Raw genomic sequence first — 20,541 nt, forward strand, 5'->3', positions numbered from 1 at the left:
TATAAGATAAAAGCTTCACCTTAAATACTCCTGAAGACTGAAGGTTGCTTGTCACCTCCATTGGAGTGACATCTTCTCTCTTTACTAAAGACAACAAAGGCATCAGGGATCTATCTACAACCGTACGAGTAGCAAGGATTACATTACATTTTTTTCCATGTATTCACTTTACTATATATAGGAAACCTTGGTGTCTTTGTTAAAAAATTGAAATAAATAAAAAATAACCTTTAATTTGCTCATCAAAAGAACACGTCTTCACTGGAGAAGGCAACTCTTTCTTCACAGGAACATCGATTGTTGCTGCAAGTGTCAGCAAAATGACAAAAATCAATGCACAGCAAAAATGTTAGTTAAGTAAAGCTACATATGATGTGAGTGGACAGCTAATTAAATTGCTTACTAAATTTTAGTTTAGTTACTTTGTCACACCTTACAGTGTTTTACCCAGAGGACTAAAAGGATATCAAATTAACTAGTAAAGAGACAATTTAAAAGGTAATGACTGCTAAAATAACAATGACAATATATTGATATACTCAACAAAGAAGTGATGTAAGTCTTATGACTACTGTACACAAGAACATTCATAAAAGCATAATTATATATTAAAACAAAAAAGTTTTTAAGGCCCAATCACACAGGCTGATAGACTGGTTTGCGAACCCCTGGCAACCATCGGTCACCAGGAAAAGAATGTGTATTCCTCAAGGCCAAACACCTAGAGAGTGAAAATTTGGCCTGTGTGTCTGGGGTGTTAAATACAATCCAGCTTTATTTTCTAACTAGGTTGGTCTGCTTTGGTACCAGTCAGTAAATCTAATCAGCCATGTGTGGGAAATGACCCAGTAATCTGAAGGCTACATGCAAGGTTACCAGAATCCCGATTACATTTTCATGGTCATCTTTCTATCAGCCGATTGTAAAAAGGACACACTTCATGTGAATTAGTGTGAAACGGATTCAAACAAACCTGGATCTGGAGTGTAAGTAAATGGCTGAACGTCATGGGATCTCCCAGCATTCGTCACCACGTAGATTCCTACACACACTTTAGATGTGATGACTTGGTTCTGGTAGGGAGGAACCTTTACTATCAGGTGATTCTTTGGGATGATAAACAAAAAAAATCATCAGCAAACACGACTACAACAATAAGACTACCCAACTTCAGCATTCTGCTATAGAGATTTCTATGACACATCTGACATCACAGTGACACCAAATATAAATGGGCAATAAATCATATTTCTTACTCTCGCTGTAGACGATGGATTTGCAGCTACCAGATATTGATATTATTTTGCTATTAATATTAATCCTACATGCAACCCTCCCATTTATCCAGGCTTGGGACCAGCACTTTGAGTCCACTAGCATTCCAGCCTTGACCCTGGGATCTGATTGTGTCTGAGGCAGATGTGTTAGCCACTAACATGCAGCCATGTCAACTAAATATCAATGACAGTAGCACTTCCAGCTACCAGCAGCTGGTGGCGGTAAAACTTGGCTCAATAATGAAGAAGCACAGAAGACCATTAACCGACCAAAGTAATGCCAAATTATCTTTCAAATCATCAAAGCATAGTTAGCCGAGTTGGTTCATTCAATCATGTTTGTTCAGCCTTTCCAAACAATACACATCACAACTTCAGATAACTGTAAAACTGGTTTATGAGGGTGTCAAGGTCTTAGCAAAATGTGAATACTTTCATTTGGCAGCTGCAGATTCATCGCTCTGGTCATGTCATTTAACAAGAGCAAAGGTTCAGACTGGACTGTTGAGACACACTCAGTAATAGCCTTTAAGATGGAGTGTAATTAGGTCAGAACACAATGAGACTACTCAAACCTTTGAACAGCAGCCATTTAAGATGATTACATCTAAAGCCACTTACCAGTCTGAAATGGCTGCATCTATCTACTGAGCTCGTTAGCCATTACCATAATTGTTTGTCACAAAAAAGATTAAAAATAGATAAAAAACACACCTGGTGAAAAAGCTCCATGTCAATTTCAGCCTCTGCCTTCCATGACTTCTCATCTGAAACACAGAAACGATGTAAAGCATCAACCAGAGAAATGACCTCACCTATAATAACCATGCAAAACATAAAGCTTTACTACTGACCAGAGGCATTCTCCTGAAATATGACTTTGGTGTCTTTAAGAAAGTTTTTTCCAATGATGAAGACCTCCTCTCCACCCCTCACTGAACAGCTGTGCAGTGACTTTTTCAGTATTTCAGGCACTCCTGCTGGCTGGGCTGTAAACACAGCAGATACACGTCATGCATTTATGTTTTAAAGTTTTATTTATACGTGCAACCCAGGCAGAAATAAAATGAAATCTAACAGTAACAGCAAAGAAATTCATGCTGAAAGGACTGAAGCAGTGATTCAAAAAACTAATATGAAAACAAAGGGCTGCCCTTTGTCTCCGGTTCTGTTCATAATTTTTATGGACAGGATTTCTAGGCGCAGCCAAGTGGCGGAGGGCTTTCGCTTTGGTGGCCTCAGAATCTCATCTCTGATTTTTGCAGATGATGTGGTTCTGTTGGCTTCATCGGGTGAAGGCCTCCAGCTCGCACTGGAACGGTTCGCAGCCGAGTGCGAAGCAGCGGGAATGAGGATCAGCACCTCCAAATCTGAGGCCATGGTTCTCAGCCGGAAAAGGGTGGAGTGCCCACTCCGGGTCGGGGATGAGTTCCTGCCCCAAGTGGAGGAGTTCAAGTATCTCGGGGTCTTGTTCGCGAGTGATGGGAGAAGGGAGCCGGAGATCGACAGACGGATTGGGGCTGCAGCTGAAGTAATGCAGACGCTGCACCGGTCCGTCGTGGTGAAGAGGGAGCTGAGTGTAAAAGCGAAGCTCTCAATTTACCGGTCGATCTACGTCCCTACCCTCACCTATGGCCACGAGCTGTGGGTAGTGACCGAAAGAACGAGATCGCGGATACAAGCGGCAGAAATGAGCTTCCTCCGAAGGGTGGCTGGCCTCTCCCTTAGAGATAGGGTGAGAAGTTCGGCCATCTGGGAGGGGCTCAGAGTAGAGCAGCTGCTGCTCCACATCGAAAGGAGCCAGCTGAGGTGGTTCGGGCATCTGACAAGGATGCCCCCTGGGCGCCTCCTGGGTGAGGTGTTCCAGGCATGTCTCACCGGGAGGAGGCCCCGGGGCAGACCCAGGACACGCTGGAGAGATTATATCTCTCGGCTGGCCTGGGAACGCCTTGGTATTCCCCCGGACAAGCTGGAGGAGGTGGCTGGGGAGAGGGAGGTCTGGGCCTCTTTGCTTAGGCTGCTGCCCCCGCGACCCGACCCCGGACAAAGCGGATGAAGATGGATGGATGGATGGATATGAAAACAAAAATTTCTAAGGAGATTGGCAGCTTTGTTTTGCCTTTTCAAATTAAAACTTTCAGTAAATATAAATATTTCAAAGATATTTTATCAAAAATGAAAAACTGATCACCAAGTATTGAGAAAACTGTAAATGCAAATGCTTAACATACCCTTTACCTTCAACACTGATTTTGGGGGGCATTGTCTACACACACACACACACACACACACACACACACACACACACACACACACACACACACTTCAAAGGATATTATTAACCATGTCAACCTTAAACATAACCATTACTTTCTCAGATCTAACCCAATCTTATAACTACCTCGTCAGGTCACGAGTTACAGTCTCCATAATATGACTGTATAAACAGATTTAAGTCCCCATGATATGAGTAATATCCGCCCCCACACACGCACACGTACAGACATGCACACACACTAAGATGCCAAGCAGGATTACTGTTTTTTCTTGTTTCGTGGAAAGATATTTCCCTGGGTTGTATGCTGGCTCCGTGTAAACAATAGAAGTTCACACACCTATTGTTTCGTCCTTGCCCTCTCTTTCTCCCCTGCCACTCTCAGAGCAAATTCTCCCAAATCCACTGACACAGATATTTTTTTACGGCCCTAAGCGTCTTTCCCGTTTATAAAAACAACCACACCTTTGTACTTCTGCATTCTGTAGGCATTATTAAACAACTCAGTCTAATGGGATCTTTGTCTCCTTCCTCTCCAAATGTTGATATCAGAAGACAATAGTCTCCTGATCTCTGACTCTAAAAATGGAGAAACAGGAGCTGAAAAAAATTCAGTTTACATTATTATAGTCATTATTAACAGGCATGTTACAGGTCAGCTACCCATTTTCGCACACTTAACCTGTCATAACTACATGAATATCGTAAATAATACCTTGTAATTAAACCTTGCTGGATAATTTTCTGCACAAAGTTTTTTTAAGTGGTTTAACTAATATACCGACTTCACAACATAGTATTTCCAGTCAAAGTATGAGAAAAATGACTTACTACACAGGATTGGAGATGAGGGAGTCTGTAGTGTAAGCACTGAACCATCTGGACGGGGGATGTTGACCCGAAACACGAGCCGAGCACGTGTGCTCTTCTTCTTTGATCCGGCCACCCCAATGCGAGCCTCTACATCAGCGTTGCGGAGCTTCAGGATCCCAACACAGTCCACCCTGCAGTGAGGGGCAGTGTTAACTTGGGTTTACTTGCTCTCAAGAGGATTTTGGCAATTATAAGGAAATGTTCTTAGTAGGACTAACAACTATCACTTAAATGACACAATTTCAGTTTTAAAAGCACGTACGCTAGGGTCATGTTGGAGCTTGGATCCAGGGACACTTCGATAACAGTTGTGCCTTCAATATCAACCTCCTTGCAGGCTGTGGTGTTGCGACCAGTAACCCTGCAGGCTTGGTAAAACCCATGAGGCTTCACGCGGCCGGCATCGGTGCCAACGAACACCTGCAAAACCACTGGCTCGCTCACTCCCTCCAACTGTGCAAGGCAAAAACAGATGAGCAATCAAACGGAGCTCATTGTAGATCTGCTGTGTCATAACATTTTCATACAAAACTATGGACTATGAACTGCTTATTTCTGAAACTTCTGTGCTAATAATGAGCTCCCAGTTTACACTATTCCATCATATAATGCCCAATCAGTTCTGTGCATTCAGCTGAACTTGTGCATCTTCACCTACCTGCCCTGACATTGATGGTGTCAATGTCTTGCTCAAGGACATTGTTAGCTTAATTTATTATTGGATTCTGCTTTCAGATGCAAATCGGTCAGCTTTAGTTCTTTATGGCTTTGGTGATTGTTTTATCAGTTTGGATTCACCTGTCATTTCTGGGCTCTGGCTGCCTTGTGACCATCTGCAGAACCTGGGCAAATGAATGATCAAACACAAGACAATGTGCCTGTTCTGACTAACGTCTGGTTTTTGTCTGCTTTTGAAGTCGGTTAACTACAGCTCAGCTTTAGTCTGAGCGAGTACATAAAATTTAATTCCTTTTTCATCAAGCTACAGCTCCTTAAAGCTTAGGTCCCTGTTTTCACACATGAACTCAAGTGAAAGTTGGATTCCTGATAAGTGACTGACAGTCTGAAGGAGCTGATTTCCTCATCCAACGTCCTCATTTGTGAACAGCAGTGAGAACTAACAGTCTCATGAAATATTACAGACTCTGACACTTCATTTCATCCTCCCAAGGACGTGGATATCCACTTGAACACAAGTGGAACACTTCACAAAATCATTGTCAGTGAACACAGTCCAGACCCATCACTTGGAGAAAACATTTGATATACGTAAAACACAAGAGGCCTATCTGTTAGGAGGCTCAAATGAAAATTGAGGGACCATTTTGCTTTCAAAATGACAGCAACTTGTCTTCTCAGTTCAATACAGTATTGTTAAAAAAAAAAAAAAAAGTTGTAGGGAAGCCCAGGAGTGCCCCAACTTCTTTGGAAAATGTTGCAAGTAATAAATTCAATATCAGCACTTACTTTCACCTTATGCTAATGTTAAACACAGGGATGCTAAAGCAGTAGAATTTCAACATTAACTACAGAGGGGTTTTACAATTACCTTTACAGTAGGGAAGCCCTGCTGAGTGCGGTCCTTCACGGATCCTCTGCTGCCTTCAGTCAGATAGCGGGCTCTGTGTTGGGTCTCAGGCTGGACGAGGATCTTCAACTCTTTCCCCTCACTCTTTTGTGGGAACTGCATCGAGAGAGTTCCTCCTTTCTGAATAGTAGTCTGAGGTTCATCAGAACTGCAGCAAAGACCAATTTGACAGAGACACGAGCAGATGATCTCTAATTCTAACGTTTTCATGTAGCCTATGATGGATTAAAAAGTCTTCAACTTAATCCATGCAAGTGTTTGCAGCAATGTTAGGTTCAGAACCCCAGTTTAAATAAAAAGAACCCTAACAGTATTATATATCTGTATGCAATTGGCTGGGGTTTGCTGCAGTACATAGCTCTCAGTCACAACAGTGAAACTGCTCTGAAGTTGCCATGGCGCTCTAAGCAATGCAGAGTTCAGAGGGTGTCCATCAACCAAACATTTTCTATCCCCAGCTCCTAAAACGTTCAGCCTTATCTGTTTATTTAATCTGCTCTGCTTATCCTAGGTCTTTGAGAAGGGCTCTGTGATTCACTGTGGCTGACCATTGTTTGTACTTCAGTATCCTGCCCCTCCCTCCCCTCTGATCTAACCGCTCTCCTTCAGTCAAAGTGTGGTGGGAAATTTAGAGCCAGATCAGTTTGGTAAAGATTTCCATCTGTCGGTGTGTGCCAACGTATCATTTCGTGATACTACCTCCTTCTACAATAACGATGAGGGCTGAGCAAAATTATTAAAACGGGTCTTTAAAGTTATAGTCAGAGAAAGGCTGAGTACCCAAGTAACTACTAAAGGGCTGGTGCAACTATCAAAGGAAACTATTAAATGAACAAAAAGCTAGCTAACAAGTGAGTCAACAATGTCCTAAATCAATGTGTTTTCTTTACTTACTGATAATGTAACATCATTTATTTCAAAATCAATTCTATTTATATAGTGCCAAATCACAATAACAGTTGCCTCAAGGTGCTACAATAGTACAGAAAAAACAGAAAACCCCAACAATGATATGACCCCCATGAGCAATCGCTTTGGCAACAGTGGGAAGGAAAACCTCCCTTTAATCAGGAAGAAACCACTGGAAATATTTTTGACAACTCCATGAAATGTCGAGAGGCATGTGACAAATTTCTGGTGATCATAATACAAAAAGTACAAACCTTCCTTTATGTCCTCCCTTGCTGTCAGGGCCTAGCTGCGACAGGACAAAGTGTGGGCCTTTGGCACTGTCTGCATCAAACACATCCATGCTGCCCTCCCCTGCTGGCGCCGTCTTAGGGCCAGGCCTTTGACGGGGGGTACGTTTGCGGGACTTCCGTGGCACCTCTGTGTTGTCATTGTAAGACAGCGTGCTCGTCACACTGAAGTTGGACAGAGATTCATCCATCCAGATGCTGTTACTTTGCTCTGTATCCTGGGTCCCATCATCTTGGCAGGACATTTGGCTGTCATCAAACAAATCTTCTGGAGGTGGCGAGATGTTCAGTACGGTGCGACGCTTTGATGGAGTCAGTGGGTGATGCAGTGGGCCTTCCTGGGTTGTTACACCTTTTCCTCCTGCTAGCTCGCCGCTGCCCCTGCCGTTACCATTTCCACATTCTGCTCCAGCAGCCTCTGGTACCACTTTGGTACTCCTGGTGTCGTCTGGATCAACATTACTGTCTTTAACTGGTTTCTGGTCATTGGTTAGATTACTGGAATGCATGGTGGAGCTGGAAGAGGTGGAAAAAGCACTGCGAGGGCCTTCCATGGTCAGAGAAGAGGCATCTACAGTGCAAATAATTAGATAGTTAATACAGGCATCTCAACTAATGTTGGCTAGTAGTCCCAATTTTACAGCAAAATAGTTTTTTTCTCTGTTTCAATTTTTTTGTTGCTGATTTTATTACATTTTTTTTATATGTTGTCATCCAAAAAAGAAACTGTGTTGTTACTAGATCTTACATATAGATGTGCATCTGATTCTGATGAAGTTATAAATGTGGAGTATTTGTAGCACAGTGGAGGTGTTATGTCAAGAAGACTAAAAACGAAGACAAAGGTTGAGCAGGCCACTATATTTTATTTCAATGTACTGTAATCAACTTCAAAAACAACAGAAATTCATTATTGCTAGCATTTTGTGCATGCTCAAATAAAAATCTCGACAATAATAATATTGTACAATATGAGGCATGCCAATTATGGGAACTTTTCGTTTATTTATATCTTGCTTTCTATCAGTGTTCATTTTGGGGACTGAGCGTAGCCGCTGAGACAAAATAAACAAGCTTCTGACCTAGGAAGCAGAGAACTGCAGACCATTTTCTGCATATAAAATGCAGACACTCCCTGCTTCATAGGGAACTTCCTGGAATATAAAAATGAGACAGCAAATAAGCAATAAAAGCTGAACAGTAAAAAAACGTATTCAGATTTTATTAAAAAGAAGAGAAAAAAAGAAATCAATAGAACAGGGAAATTTGTTTGGCAAAAATCATGTTGCTTCAACATGCTTATATACACTGATCAGCCATAACATTGAAACCACCAACATAACAAGGAATACAGTGGTAAATGTGAGGGGAGTGGGACACATTAGGCAGAAAGTTCTTGGAGCAGACGTGTTAGAAGTGAAAGAAATGGGCAAGCACAAGGAACTGAGTGATTTAATGCAGTGGCCATCCTGTCCCATGTCTCTGGTACAATGTGCACATAAGCAGGATCGTGAGTCCTGTTGACGGTTGGGTGCGTGCACCTCTTTCACCTGGTAGCAGCAGGACGCACTATGGAAAAACGGCAAGCCACCAGAGGCAGTGTGACACTCCAGAGAATATTAGCTCCTAACAATCTTGTGTATTGTTACGTTGAAGCATGTCACCTTTCGAGACACTCCAGCAGACCATGCAAATGCATTCACTGTATTTCAGCTTCCACCAGGAGAATTGACACTGCAAATGTGCTCTGGAATGGTTTGAGAAGCATAAACAGATCAAGGTGTGGCCTGAAAATTTCCCACATCGCAATCTCAGTGAGGAAGGATATGAAAGAAAGAAAAAAAATAGCGTGATCTACAGATCACGACAACGAAGGCTCTGCTGCTGACATCTTGGTGCCTGGAGGACACCTTTAGAGGTTTTGCAGAGCTATCGTATTTGGCAAGCGGTTTTAATGTTGTGGCTGGTTGGTGCACACTGTTATTTCAAAAATATTCAAAAGAGTTTAAAATGAACTATATAAAGAGTGTGGGGAAAGGATGGTTAAATGGTATGGCGTTATTTTTGTGCCACTATTCTGAGCGCACGTATAAAAAAAAATTGAGCACACCTAAAAAAAAAGTTTGCAGGTGCAAGTGTTGTATTTTGAGGAGAAATTTATTTTGAGCAAAGAAAAGCTGAATTTGAGTGAACAAAATTCATTCCTGCGTGCAAAAAATGTATTTCAGTGTTTGCTATTATCCATACACACACACACACACAAAAGCAGCCCCTCAGTTTTTGCATTTGCGCTCGCTCGCAACGTGTTCCTCGCGCTCTCAACATTTCTGCCCGTGCGCGCTCAACTCTTTCTCTACACCGTTATATTTGTGCCACAAAACCAGCCAATCACAGACTTGGATGCAAAAAAATCTGATTGGCTGTTCTGGTCTCCAGTCAGCTCGAAATGACAAAATGCAATATCCCAGAATCCATTTCGTCCAAAACTCAAACGAGGCAGTGGCGGAGGAACACAGAGTGGCGGAGTTTGAAATATTACTCTTTCTGGGTCACAAAATAAACTTTTAAGATATTTTCATGCGTGAATGTTGCTGTGTAAACTTCAAATACCTGCTCGATTCATCAAGACATCACATATTTGCATAAGTGCTCTAACGTTTTCGGAGATGCCTGTTGTGAGCGAGCGCAAATGCAAAAACTGAGAGAGAGGGGCTGCTATTGTGTGTGTGTGTGTGGATAATAGCAAACACTGAAATACATTTTTTGCACGCAGCAATGAATTTTGTTCACTCAAATTCAGCTTTTCTTCGCTCAAAATAAATTTCTCCTCAAAATACAACACTTGCACCTGCAAACTTTTTTTTACATGCGCTCAGTTTTTTTTTTTACATGCGCTCAGAATAGTGGCACAAAAATAATGCCATAAAATGGCAGATTATAAACAAACAGTTACACTGGTCTTGACATTGTTGACGTTTGGATGAATCATTGGTTTACAAGAAAAAAAACGGTTGGAAGAAAAAAAGAGCGCATAAAACGCATGAAGATAGTGTCATTTTGAGCAAGTATCATGAGACAAAAACACATATGATCAGAAACCACAATACAGAATTGCCAACAAACAAATGAGAGCAAATGATTAATACTTCAAACAACAAATTTTTTCTCCAAACAACCAGGAAAACATCAAAACTATGGCTGTTTCTCGCAGGACATCATGCACAAATTGCTTGATAGTAGTCCCCCATATTGGACGTGAGACAACTACATGTCGCGCTGGGGGTCGGGGTTGTATTCTTTGACTGGCTGGTGAGGTGAAATCAGTCAGAAAGAGGCTGCTTCACCAAAAACCTCTTTGTGATTGCATTGTTCACTATCAGATAGCAGTGGCTGCCTGTAGCTTGCATGGACGATGCCGACTTGTCTTCAGATGCTTGCTAACTACTCAAGTGAAATTTATTTGCATAGCCCTGTTCAGACACCAGAATGCTTTACAGAGGGACATTTAAAACTTTTAAACATATCACCTTATGACACGTGTACAGTCGATCCTAGGAATGTAAAGGCAATAATCAGAAGTTAAAAAACAAACAAACAAACAAACTTCACAGATGTCTTCCTACTTTTATCTGGCACAATAAAGTCTACTACAGATGTAACAGGCAGGCATTTGCAGTGACAAACTGTAGGAAAACTTGAAAAAGTGTAACGACAATGGAAAACGTTCTTTCTAAGCAAAAAGCTTTACCCTGGCACTGGAGCCAAAACATTTCAAAAGGTACAAGTTTTACTTTGAATGCAAAAGGTCTCCATGTCTGGTTGGTTTTGCACTTTTCAGAGTTTCACTACCGCTTGTAGAACAGCCAGTGAGTGTCTGTGAAAAATTTTTAGTCTGTTCCATGCAAACTTTAGGCGACCATGGCAATCTGTCACCAACCAAAGCAATTGCAAGGTGGTTTATGCCAATTAGTCAAGGAACCCCAAAATCTCACAAGTGATGGGAATAGACCACGGGATGTTTAGCTGGTCTCTAGGCCTGTGTGACTGGGATCTTATTCACTTGACCTAATATTGTCACATGTCCAAAATGGTAAACAATTTAATGTCAAATGGTTAGCAGTCATGTGACTGCAAAACATCAATAGGTACGAATCTATCAATGAATTATTTGGTCTACATCAGTGGTGGGGAACTCCAGACCTCAAGGGCCGGTGTCATGCAGGTTTTAGATGTGTCCCTGATCCGACACAGCTGAGTTAAATGGCTTGAAGTTCTCCAGAGCTCTGGTACTGAACCAATCATTGGATTCAGGATGATATCTAAATATCTACCAGGAGTGGGGAACTCCAGGCCTTGAGGCCCAGAGTTGCCCACCCCTGCTCTACATGAATTGCTTGTGGAAGCAGTGACCTGTGACTGGTATTAAAAAAAAAAAATCAAAAGTAGGCAGGACAGGAAAATATTTATAAAAACCAAAAAAGGGGGTAAAAAGCCTGGGTCAGGCAATGAATAGAACCTACCATAAAGTCTGTATCATAGCAGTCTGTACTGTCAAAGTCCCATGCATGCAAAAGTGGCTGACTTGATTTTGGAGTCTGGAGCTCCTGGACTGAGCCCACCTTGCTTGCATTATTACCCCTAAGTGTTCATCTCTCCTCGAATAACTACTAAAACAGTCACTTAAAAGTCTCAGGTCAGCTGAAACATTTGAATAACTTCAAATATCAAGTGAACATAGAACACCAAGTTAAAACATCAAAAGATAAATTAGAAAAAATAAAATAAAATCAGTGACACAGCACTTTTTGCTGTTTCTTTGTTTTTAGAAGCACATGCTGAGATTTTTAATTAATCTCTAGAATCTTTGCAAAACTCTCATGTGTTAATTTCCACCGTGAAACCATAAACCCAACTGCAACAATGGCGGGTAAAAGATATGCTTATCTTCACACATTCAACAATCTGTGACTCACCCTCCAATCCGGATCTAAATCTGGAGCTCTCAACAAGCTAACAGTCCTCAAAAAAATGGGCAACTTTTACTTGTGTAGGAAATAGAGCTGGGCGATAGAACGATAACGATATGTATTGCGAAATAACTTTTCCTCAATAGAAAAGTTAAACTATTGCGATAGGCCTCATCTCTCTTGTCCTCTTTAAAAAAAAAAAGAAAAAAAAAGAACATCAGCCAATCCAAATTAAGTAGCGCAGAGCCGAACCAATCACAGCCGCAGCGTCACGTCACGTGACTTGTTACCCGCACATGTGTATTTGTTTGGGAAGCAGCCAGCGGTAATGGAGGAAATGAGTGTGCCAACTAGAGAAAAATCAACCGAGCGTGACCGAAGGTTACCGAAGAAAAAAATGATGATGGTTCCAACGCCGGAGAGATTGTCGAGCGGAAGAGCCATAGAAGTTCCGTAGTGTGAAGGTATTTCGGCTATTTCAAGTCTGACAAAAAAAACAGAGTAGCGCGCACTGTAAATTGTGCCGAAAGCAAGTCTGGAAATACAATAAAGCGGTGCATGCGCAATCTCTGACTGGAAGCGCTAATTCGTCATTCGGCTTTTGTCAGACTAAAGTCACTGTTAAAACTGTTTGAAAAGTTAAGCTATACAACAAGGAGAGATTGAGAATTTCCTTTTAGTTCTCAGTTTATTTGATATTGACAGTTAGTCAATTTTGTTTGTTCTTCTGTAAAACAAACTAAGATTTATTTTTAGAATTAATATTTTGTTTGTAAGTGGAACTGACAATTTAGTAGTCTGTTTCGCTTGTTCTATTCTGAAACTTAAACGCTTTAGCGGCTGCTTTTGTGTAGTTTGCAATATTTGCCTTTATTTATCTGAAAAGGTCTCATGTTCCTTACGTACATCTACCCAGTTGAACTTATTATGGGAAATAAATATTTAAATCAAAACAAGCTGCTGATTATTTCACATTTTACTTGTGAGTAACGGCACATTTAAATCTTACAAATATAGTTATTTGGCTTATATCGTGATAGATATCTTTATCGCCTGAAATGAAAAAAACATATCGTGATATGAAAAAATCTTATATCGCCCAGCTCTAGTATGAAATAGTCATTAGCTGTTCATTTATACTGGACTTCCGTGTTGGTCTATTAAGAAGATTTTCTTCTGTAAATAATAGCTCCACCTTGGAACTGCAGAATGGTCAACAAGGTGATTACAGCCATTCAAAGCTTCTTAATTCTCTGGAAAAAAAGGCTAAGAAAAAAAAAATGGGTAAGTAGATTTAGTCTGTGGGGTAATGAATAACAGGCCTTTGCCGGGGCCTCATATTCTTATGGTCTACAATCGTTCTACTTTGCAGTTTAATTACCATTATGCACTAATATCATTGTCTTAAAACATGTGCATAAACCATATTTCTAAACTGTTGCTACAAGAGACCACAACATATAGTACATAGCAATGTGAATACAGGCAGCTAGCTATGTTCAGCTGCCATTAACTTCCCTCACCAGCCTTTTATTACTGTTTGTTTTGTTTTTTTTCCTTCACGTGAGAATCACAGAGGAGCACGATGGTTGCCTGACTGGCTTTCTTGCCACATGCAGGTGTTTGTTTGCCTGAAGGTACAGACTATAACATGAGTTGTACTTTTTTCAGGGTGGGGCATGATCAGTCCTGCTTGCAGAGGAGAAATAAGGATAAGAGAAGCAGGATCCTACCTGATGCTAGAGAAGCTGAAGGGAGAGGCCCTGCCTCTCCGCCGCTCTTTTGACTCATGACTTTTGGGCTTTGCTGAGTGGATGAAGGCAACTGCAGCTCTCTGGGAAGAAGGTCATACACTGACTCTGTTGTGAAAGGAGGGGGGAACCAATAAAAGCGACAGTAAGGTGACAGATTTACAGGATCTCAACAGCTTTTGTTGAGCACCATCAAATGTGTCAGCTCCATGACCGAGTTGTAAACGGGAAACCTGAAAGTGATTAAACCTTTTTGGTTTTGGCTCATACGTTCTTCTGAAATTATATAATTACACAGCAATGTCATATCACCACTCTTACACAGTCATAAGAACCACCATGACCTTCTTGGCAATGACTCCAACACAATGACACACAAATACCCATGATACAAAGCTAGGGCTATTGGAACAATGCACTGGAACATATTTCACCATCAGTTCTGATGCCAAACGCGTCTTCACCTTTTCACTAAAGCTAAAGTATGAATAGTCATGCCACACCTTTCACCCAATTTGCTGACAGACTAAAAATTCAAGGGGAATTCAAAGCTATATAATGTGACTGACATTAGATGGAAATGTATGTAAAGAATCTTTGCATATCAGAAAAGCAGCATCATGGTTTTTAAAAGATTTACAAATTTATCTGGTATCTTCTGTAAAACTACTGATGTCACAACAGACAGATAAAAATAGCATAGCTGCAGCCAATGCAAAGATATTATCTAATTTACCACATTCTTCTTGCTTGTTAAAGCCTGGCGGCTGCATTAGCTATAATGCAACATGCTACTAACAGTCCAGCCAGAGATTCAGGTGTGTTCTGTTATACTACAGAAGGCACTAATGTTGCCTCGGGCTAATGGCTGTAAACAGAGATGATAGGTCGCCACAGGGGTCATGGAAGTTCACTCTCTTTTAACACCTCTCCCTTTTTCAACAAGCAACTTGTAGTGTTTAAATGACCTCATTTGAGGTAATTTAGCACATTTCTTACTGACACAGGAGCCTTTATCCACCATGTTTTCACATATAAGCAACAGCACTCCAACACTGTATTATAACATGAAAAAAATGATGCCATCGTTGAAGTTCATCATTAAAGTTGCTGCAAAATATGAATAATAATAAAAATCAATACAGGCAAGAAAATAAAAAAGAAATTGGAAAGACATCTAACGTGTCAACTAAAGATGAAAAGAAAAAAAAAAAAAACAAGTGAGAAAATACCAAGAAATTAGTTTGTGATGATGACATCCATCGAGGATGAAATGATGCCCATTTTCACTCAAGACTATGTGTGAAATATCTGGAACTTTTAAAAATTTCTCTAAAAGTATGTTTCATAAAGGTGGGAGGTAAATTAAGCCATCATTACTTTCAATATAAATTTGTTTATATTTCCGAGACAGCAGGACTTTGATTATTCGTGCTCACAGTCTGAGGCAGTTCATTTGTTTGCAGCACACAAACAAATTCAGGTCAGAAAATTTGTGAGTGAAACTTTTGTACGCACAGTTTAAGCACAGATTTGTTTGTATGCACTTTATGCATACACCCATTGCCCCCTACTATACAGCATCCAAAACTGAAAGCTGCATATTTTTTCTCAGAGGACGGTCGGTAGAATCATATATCTGAACTAGTTAGTCAAGACTCGGAGTACACTTTTGGGAAAAGCCAGCAACTTAAGACATATCAAATGCTGTAGCATGCAAAATAAATAGCAGATCTCATTACAGACCAAAAACAGGGTCATACAAAGCCTTTTCTCTCCTCTCTGTGCCCCCTTCTGGGGCAACAGGACATGGAGAAGGGAGAAAGCCTTGGGTCAACAGCATGACAACACTTTTACTAGCAGCCTGATTCATCATCCAAATATTATGGTATGAACTTAGAGCGGCCATTACAGTCGCCTGACTCTCTTCTCTGCCAACTGCCAGCTTTAATTACTTGCAGCTGAGTCCCAGGGTTTGGTGTGTATATCAGATACGTAACCCTCCCATTGTTACCACTCGCTGTGTACAAAAGACAAACCTGGGACATACTGAAACCAGCCCATGCCTCTTCATTCCCAAAGCCCTCCAGCCTCTTACAGCTCGGTTTAGAAGAGCAGGGAATGCTGGTTCCCAGAAAGAGGCTTAAAAGTGGAGCCAACAAACTCCTAACTCCCAGTGAACCACACATACACAGAGGATTCTAGTGTGGTTTTCCTGGGGTTAAAAAAAAATTATTTTTTTTTTTGGCTCCGTTCTCCAAACAAAATCAGAGACACACATGCATGCACACAAACATATCCCACCGCTGCCACAAAAACACTTTCCCTGCCCGTGCATTTACACTTTTAACTTCTTGGGCCTCACTGACTGCACATGCAGCAACATGTGCTCTCAGTGAGCAGCCCTTCCAGTAAACAGATTGCCAACCACACAGACAGAAAATATGTACTCTTCTCTCACAGCAGTAGTGTCGAATCACTGGCTGCCCTGTTCAAAGTGTTTCCACAGTCCCTTGGACTTTTTTAGAGGGCTGAATGAAAATTCTTATTTTGCTGCATGTTTGTTTCCTGACGCACAGACAGAGTGCAGTTCTTTATTTACACGTGACAAAACACTGTCCCTTTCACTCTGAAGATTTAAAAAAAATAATAAAGCCTTGCTAACTGGGCAATAAACTGTACGGACTCACACACACCACGTGATGTTTTGATTTCACCTTAAGACTACAGCGATGTTGTGCAGTCCGCTGACCACAGAGCAAAACCTCTCATTTTCTGTGACAATCATAACAACCAGAATAATTCACACTGACACATGTGGTTAGTTTTGATCAGTAGCACTCATGCTAACAATGCACTGAAATATGTGTGTATAAAAACTGAACTGATTCACAGCTAAACTAACAAACCACACACACACTCACAATCTGAGTTTCACATCAGGAATTCTGCACAGATCATACTCATCATGTCTTGTGATATGTTTATGTGGCAAGTAGTGCAGACTTAAGATGAAAAAAAGAAGAAGAAAGAACTCACCATGTGAATGGTAGGACTTACAATCCCATTCATTTCCCTCACATTCCTCCTGCTTGCTCTTACTAGCCCTGGCACCTTGGGCGTGGCACTGGTTTTTTAGCCGAGTAACTGATTTAACTCACTTCTGTCCCCCTCCTCCACTCCACCTACACTCTCCCCGTCTTGTTTACTGTGCTCCAGACCCTTTGCTGCAGTGCATCCTGCTCAACAGGTTAGTGGTATTGTCATGTGGAATCCTGTCATGCAGAAACCGAGCAGTAGTGCAACCTACTTGCTGAAAAATTTCAGGCTGCAAAGACTTTGTGGGATTTCACAAAATGCAATGAGGAGCACAAGCTTAATCGACGGGCAACTGCAGCAAACCATCTACAGCAACCCTGAAATGTTTACAACCGACCTACATGTAGGCTACCAGGGACTCCATAGCAACAGAGATCGAGAGACAACTCTTTTGAGTGTTTGTCTCGCTTCTGAGCCAACATGGAGAAATTAGAAAATAAGCAGTATTATTAAGGCATAAATTAATACAGGTTTATACCTGAGCAATGAAGTTCGAACATATATAAATAAAAATCGGTATGTGGCTTCAGTTTATAACATCGTACTAAAATCTCACTCCATGTTATTTTTACCACCCCCTACTAACAGCTAACAGCAATGACCTAGTTTTATACTTACACTGGACATTTTAAAGAAGCTAAAATAGGCAACATGGTTAACGCTAAAGCTACCCAGAGCTTAGAGCCAGTCAAAGTCAGCAGTCTCGGTATGAACAGTGAAAGAATCAAAGCAGTTACACAGAACAGACTATATGCAAGTTAGTAGTAACTTGCATATTTTGTGATCTGCTGCATTTGTTTTTATTTGAAAAAAATAAAAAAATATGTCAGGCAAACCTTGGTGTACCACAAATCCTTTACAAAAGGTAATTATTTGTACCTCGTGGTGACTTTTTCTTCAAACCAGCACTAGTAATCTTCAACATGTTATCACACATTGGCTCATATTTCAAAACTGAGAATTATGTTTTTATATTTATGTTATCATTGAAGGCTAAGATTAGGGGGGGGGGAACTCAGTTTAACAGCAACACAAAGCACAGGATCAAAAGGCAAATACCAAAGACTTGACCCCAAAAGCCTCTTGGCAAGTTGAACAAAACTTGTCACAAACCTGTGCACAATATGAATGTAGCATGTCGGCATATGTATGCAGGAATGATGCACGAGTAGACAAGTGCACGCGCATAAGTGAAATGATTTTGCACGGTTTCCTTCTGCAGTAATTACATGGGAAAAGTCACATGAGCCCAAAATACCACCACCAACAAGATACAGCACATACGTATGAGCCAGATGCAAAACCAGATGCACTACGTATACATGACCATATACGCAGTGCATCTGTCACACTGCATACAGGTGACTGGTATTACATAACCCAAAAATCAAAGTTGGAATTTAAACAAATTCTGCTGCACCTAGCTACATTTACATTGGCATAACAAATTAAGTCGTTAAATAAAATTTTTTTGCCTTTTTTTATTTTAATGGTTGTGGCCCATAGAAAGGAATGTTGTGTTACAATCGCTTCTGCCCTGTTTTCATTAACCTCTCTGACAAGCCCACCATTTTTCTCCTGTCATGATCCTGATGCTGTGAAGGCATGTCCGGACAATGCATTTTGACAGGCTGCCACCACCACTTACTTGTGTAGAGCATAAGCCAATGTGTTCATACTCTTCAATGCTACAATGTATTTGTCCATAAACTTCTCAGAACTCTTGGTTACTGCCACGTATTTAAAAAAAAAAAAAAAAAAATACAGTGAAGGTAGTACTTGGCTAATTGAGTAATCCCGAATATGACAACCACCCACCCAGTATTAAACCACTTTCCCACGAATAGTAGGACAAACTGTTTTATTAATTACATCACTAGTGGAAAAAAAATGCATATTTTCTAATTTATTTAATTTTTGCCAGAATATGAAATCAAATATCCTACTAATAAAGAGTAATGATACATATTTAAAACACATAATCTGGAGGGAACAAAGATGTAGATAACAAGTTCAGATGGGGAAAAAAAGTCTAAATTTAAGTAGTAAAAACAGAGTCTTCTATAACATTATTAAGTTATTATCAAACAAAATAACTTTCATTCTGACAACACACTGTCACTTATTTCTTAAATAATTGCATCACACATGATGACTACAAAACTGTTGAAACAAAGCTTACTGTGATTGATTTTCAACCTACTGCACAATAGCAGGCAGTGTTGGTATTATATTGTATTGGTATTAACCACATATTGCATTTGGGAAAAGAAAAAAAAAAAACACAACACCATCATCATTGTGTTTGGCAGTTTACCTGATGAAGAAACTCAGAAGACTTACCAAAGCACAAGAAGAAACTATTTGTGAAACCACAGTTGTTTCATGTGTGTTTTATGGAGTAATACTAAGCTACAGTCCTGTGAAAAACCAAATACACCCTCACTGCTTCCATAGGAATTTAGATGCTAAGTAGTAGCCAGGTGCTGACAATCAAATGCACTTGGTTAACTGATCATCAGAAACTGTGAGCACCTTTTTTAAAGCACATGTTGTAGCAGGTTTTAGGTCTGGAGCATTCAGATGTGTGTTAACGAAATTGGGGGGGGACAAGAAAGGATGTTAGCAATGATCTTAGAGAAGCAATTGTTACTGCCGTTAAATCTGGGAAGGGAGGTTTCCAAATAATTTAGGCCATTTTTCTCCAAGTTGACCACAAGTGGAAAACATTCTTTGAACACATGAAACTGAAGAGGAGCTTTTTGGCCATAATGCACAGCTCCATGTTTGGTGAAAAACAAACAATATATCAGAACAAACACCTCATACCAACTGTCAAGCACGGTGGTGGAGGCTGATGATTTGGGCTTGGCAGAACTTGCAGTCAACCATAAACTCTTCTGTATACTAAAGTATTCTAGAGTTAAATGTGAGGCAGAAAACGGGTTATGCAACAGGACAATGATCCCATGCACAGCAGCAAATCTGCAACAGAATGACAGAAAATGGAAATAATCAATGTGGTCCATCCAAAGTCCAGACCTGAACCACAACAAAATACTGTGCCAGGACCTGACAAGGACCGGGGAAAACGAAAGTAAACAAACCTCAACGAATTTAAGTTGCAAAAATAAGTGCGCCAAAATTCAGACATAGTGACATGAAAGACTGGCAATCTTCCAGAAAATGATTGCTTTATGTTATTGTTGCTAAAGGTGGATCTTAAAGCTACGGAATCACAAGGTGCACTAAGTTTTTCACAAAGCTGCATAATACGTGTAAAGTGCGAAGTGTACAGTGACATATGTAAAAACGCTTTCACACTTACCTGAGTTTGCATGAGAATACATGGAACATAAACCAACTTTTCTCACTTTAACGGTAACTATTTTGTGCCCATCTAACTCTTAAAAAACACTGTTTTTACCCAAATACTTAAAAAGACAAAGTTTCATCTTTCCTCTCAATAGAAATGTAAATTCCCCAACTTTTGTTTCAGTGTATATTGGAAA

The 20,541-nt window shown here is 40.5% G+C and overlaps 1 protein-coding gene across 6 annotated transcripts in view; it reads right to left on the reverse strand.

Moving 5' to 3' along the window:
- Nucleotides 1-20,541, reverse strand: part of nfat5b (nuclear factor of activated T cells 5b) — a 40,381-nt gene that overhangs the window by 6,707 nt on the left and 13,133 nt on the right. For 2 of the 6 annotated variants that reach the window (XM_086287625.1, XM_086287617.1), the window contains exons 2-11: nt 13,913-14,038; nt 7,177-7,783; nt 5,975-6,161; nt 4,688-4,878; nt 4,384-4,556; nt 2,132-2,266; nt 1,992-2,044; nt 974-1,106; nt 229-303; nt 20-84 (exon numbers count right to left, since the gene is read on the reverse strand). In XM_086287625.1, the coding sequence (XP_086143751.1) occupies nt 20-84; nt 229-303; nt 974-1,106; nt 1,992-2,044; nt 2,132-2,266; nt 4,384-4,556; nt 4,688-4,878; nt 5,975-6,161; nt 7,177-7,783; nt 13,913-14,038 (1,745 nt within the window). Of the gene's footprint in view, nt 1-19; nt 85-228; nt 304-973; nt 1,107-1,991; nt 2,045-2,131; nt 2,267-4,383; nt 4,557-4,687; nt 4,879-5,974; nt 6,162-7,176; nt 7,784-8,294; nt 8,367-13,912; nt 14,041-20,541 lie in introns of those variants that run through there. The other 4 variants (XM_086287641.1, XM_086287633.1, XM_086287649.1 and 1 more) reach the window with 3 other exon arrangements.

The sequence above is a fragment of the Aulonocara sp. 'chitande type north' Nkhata Bay genome, linkage group LG1, assembly GCF_057382095.1.
Source record: "Aulonocara sp. 'chitande type north' Nkhata Bay isolate Kocher_YH1m ecotype deep benthic linkage group LG1, A_spYH_male_GT1.1, whole genome shotgun sequence".
Classification (NCBI taxonomy): Eukaryota; Metazoa; Chordata; class Actinopteri; order Cichliformes; family Cichlidae; genus Aulonocara; species Aulonocara sp. 'chitande type north' Nkhata Bay.